This window comes from Lycium ferocissimum, chromosome 5, assembly GCF_029784015.1.
Source record: "Lycium ferocissimum isolate CSIRO_LF1 chromosome 5, AGI_CSIRO_Lferr_CH_V1, whole genome shotgun sequence".
Taxonomy (NCBI): Eukaryota; Viridiplantae; Streptophyta; class Magnoliopsida; order Solanales; family Solanaceae; genus Lycium; species Lycium ferocissimum.
Genome location: NC_081346.1, coordinates 23,246,020 through 23,248,132, shown reverse-complemented (window position 1 = coordinate 23,248,132; position 2,113 = coordinate 23,246,020). Strand labels below are relative to the sequence as shown.

Below are 2,113 nucleotides of genomic sequence, written 5' to 3'. Positions count from 1 at the left end.
TTTTATTTTTCTTATTTGAGCGATCATATTAAAATCTTGGAAGCTTGTCTTCCATCTTCGAAAAGGGCCTCTCCAAACTTATTGTGAGATTAACTAGGTATGTTGTTGTTGAGCGACCATATTAAAATCAACCTCGCAAAATTACGGAATACTAGCTCACTATGGCACGACAGCCCCCAATTGGACCGCCGAATGACACAGACTCCTTAGCAGCTTGGAACATTTTGACTAACGACAAAAAAGCCATAGCTAACGAATGAAATACCCACATGACATTCATAAGATAAACTGATCATCAACATACAAAACCTGCAATGTCCCCTCTTGCCAGCCACGTATTTTATCCAACACCAACTGCCACGTGTACTCCTCTCGTCCCCATAATCATGATAGCTACTGAAATTTTAACTTCAAGCGGTTGTTCACTTTCTCAACTAGGAGTACCATCTAATTCCTTATTATCATCAAAAAGATCACCATATATCAACAAATTTAACTTCATAAAAGAAGCAACCAAGAACAAGATTTTGAAGAAATGTCAGGTGGGGTTGGTCCATGTAGTGACATTAGTTTACCCACAGATGAACACTTTGAACAGGACAAGAACCAGACCAAAAATTCCCAGAAAAAACCTCAACAAAACGGAAAATTCGTCACTTTCCGACAGCTCAACGTCCTCGCAATTATAATAATCTTCTTTTCTAGTGGCGTGGTGAGTCTTGAGGACTTTGCCTTTGTCCTATTCTCTCTAATTTACATCTACTTCATTTCCAAAATTGCTTTTCCCCCAATTAATTCACCTGAGCCTCCTGTTTTCGGCGAAAACAACAAAATTCTAAATCTTTACGTCTCAATTGGAGCACTCATAGGATTATTCCTCCCCATAGCTTATATTTTCCATGGAATTTACGAGGGTGACAAAGAAGGTATTAAAGCAGCAGCCCCACATGTTTTCTTGCTAGCGAGTCAAGTTTTTATGGAAGGAGTGACGTTTACCGATAGATTTTCGCTACCCATAAGAGTATTTGTTCCAGTTTTTTACAATTCAAGGAGGATTTTTACAATTATGGAGTGGTTGAGGATTGAAATATCGAAAGTGAATCAAGAATATGGAGGGAATATGAGGAGGGTGTATATTGGTAGAGGTTTAGCTGTTGCGAATATGGTGTTTTGGTGTTTTAATTTGTTTGGTTTCTTGTTGCCTGTCTATCTTCCTAAGGCCTTTAAGATATACTACTCTAGCCGCAAGTTAAAAGATTGATTAAAGTGTATAATTTAGGTTTTTGTTTTCATCTTGCAAAGGATTCAAGTAGTTTTAGTATGTATGTATATGGTGACATATAAATGGATTTGCATATCTTTGTATCTGTACGCATTATTTAATTAGTTGGTAAAGAAAGGATGCATAGATACAGTTGCTGCAAATATTGTTGTGGGATCTTTTGTTTTGGATAAGGAAATTTCAGTCTCCATCAATTCCTTAACAAAAAGGAGAAAAATGCAAAGTACTCGGTAACTAATATTTCCCATTATGAACAGAACTAAGCGGACTAACTCGATCGCTTAAGGTATTTTGGGAAGGTTTCTACTTATGCGTGAACGTTGTGGGTACCTTTTAGACTTGGTATGATTCGCATGTTGTAATAAAATTAGTTACCATGATTAATCCTCCCTGCTTCCCAGAGTAGTTGTCATGTTTATTCCTCCAACATCCCAAATTAATTGTCATGTTTAGCCATTGGGATTAGTTGTCATGTTTAGCCAAGCAGTTGTCGTGTTTATTCTTCTAATATCCCAAATTAGTTGTCATGTTTAGGGTGGGTTACGCTCTAAATAAATTTAAATATTAATTTTAATTTTTCTAAAAAAAGTTAGTTAAAAATTTATGGATGTCACGTCATTAAATAGAATGGGATATATCCGACTAAAATGGTTATGAAGTTAATTGGATAAAGTTAGATGACTTTTGAAGACAAAATCTTTTAGTCATGAAGTTAATTGAATAAAGTTAGATGACTTTTGAAGACAAAATAAAGATGAGTGATTTCGATTGTCAATTACTATAACTTGAATGACTATCAACTCATCTAAAAGTAAGTCTAGTTTTAATTAT

General features: G+C 35.3%; 1 protein-coding gene across 1 annotated transcript; it reads left to right on the top strand.

Moving 5' to 3' along the window:
- Nucleotides 1–212: 212 nt before the first annotated feature.
- LOC132056537 (uncharacterized) lies at nucleotides 213–1,365 on the top strand. The gene has a single exon (XM_059448783.1). The coding sequence runs from the start codon at nucleotides 536–538 to the stop codon at nucleotides 1,259–1,261; it is 726 nt and encodes a 241-aa protein (XP_059304766.1). The 5' UTR covers nucleotides 213–535; the 3' UTR covers nucleotides 1,262–1,365.
- Nucleotides 1,366–2,113: the final 748 nt, after the last annotated feature.

What these genes read in the sequence shown, in the direction of transcription:
- LOC132056537 (XM_059448783.1), top strand. Translation starts at nt 536, where the DNA reads ATGTCAGGTGGGGTTGGTCCATGTAGTGACATTAGTTTACCCACAGAT.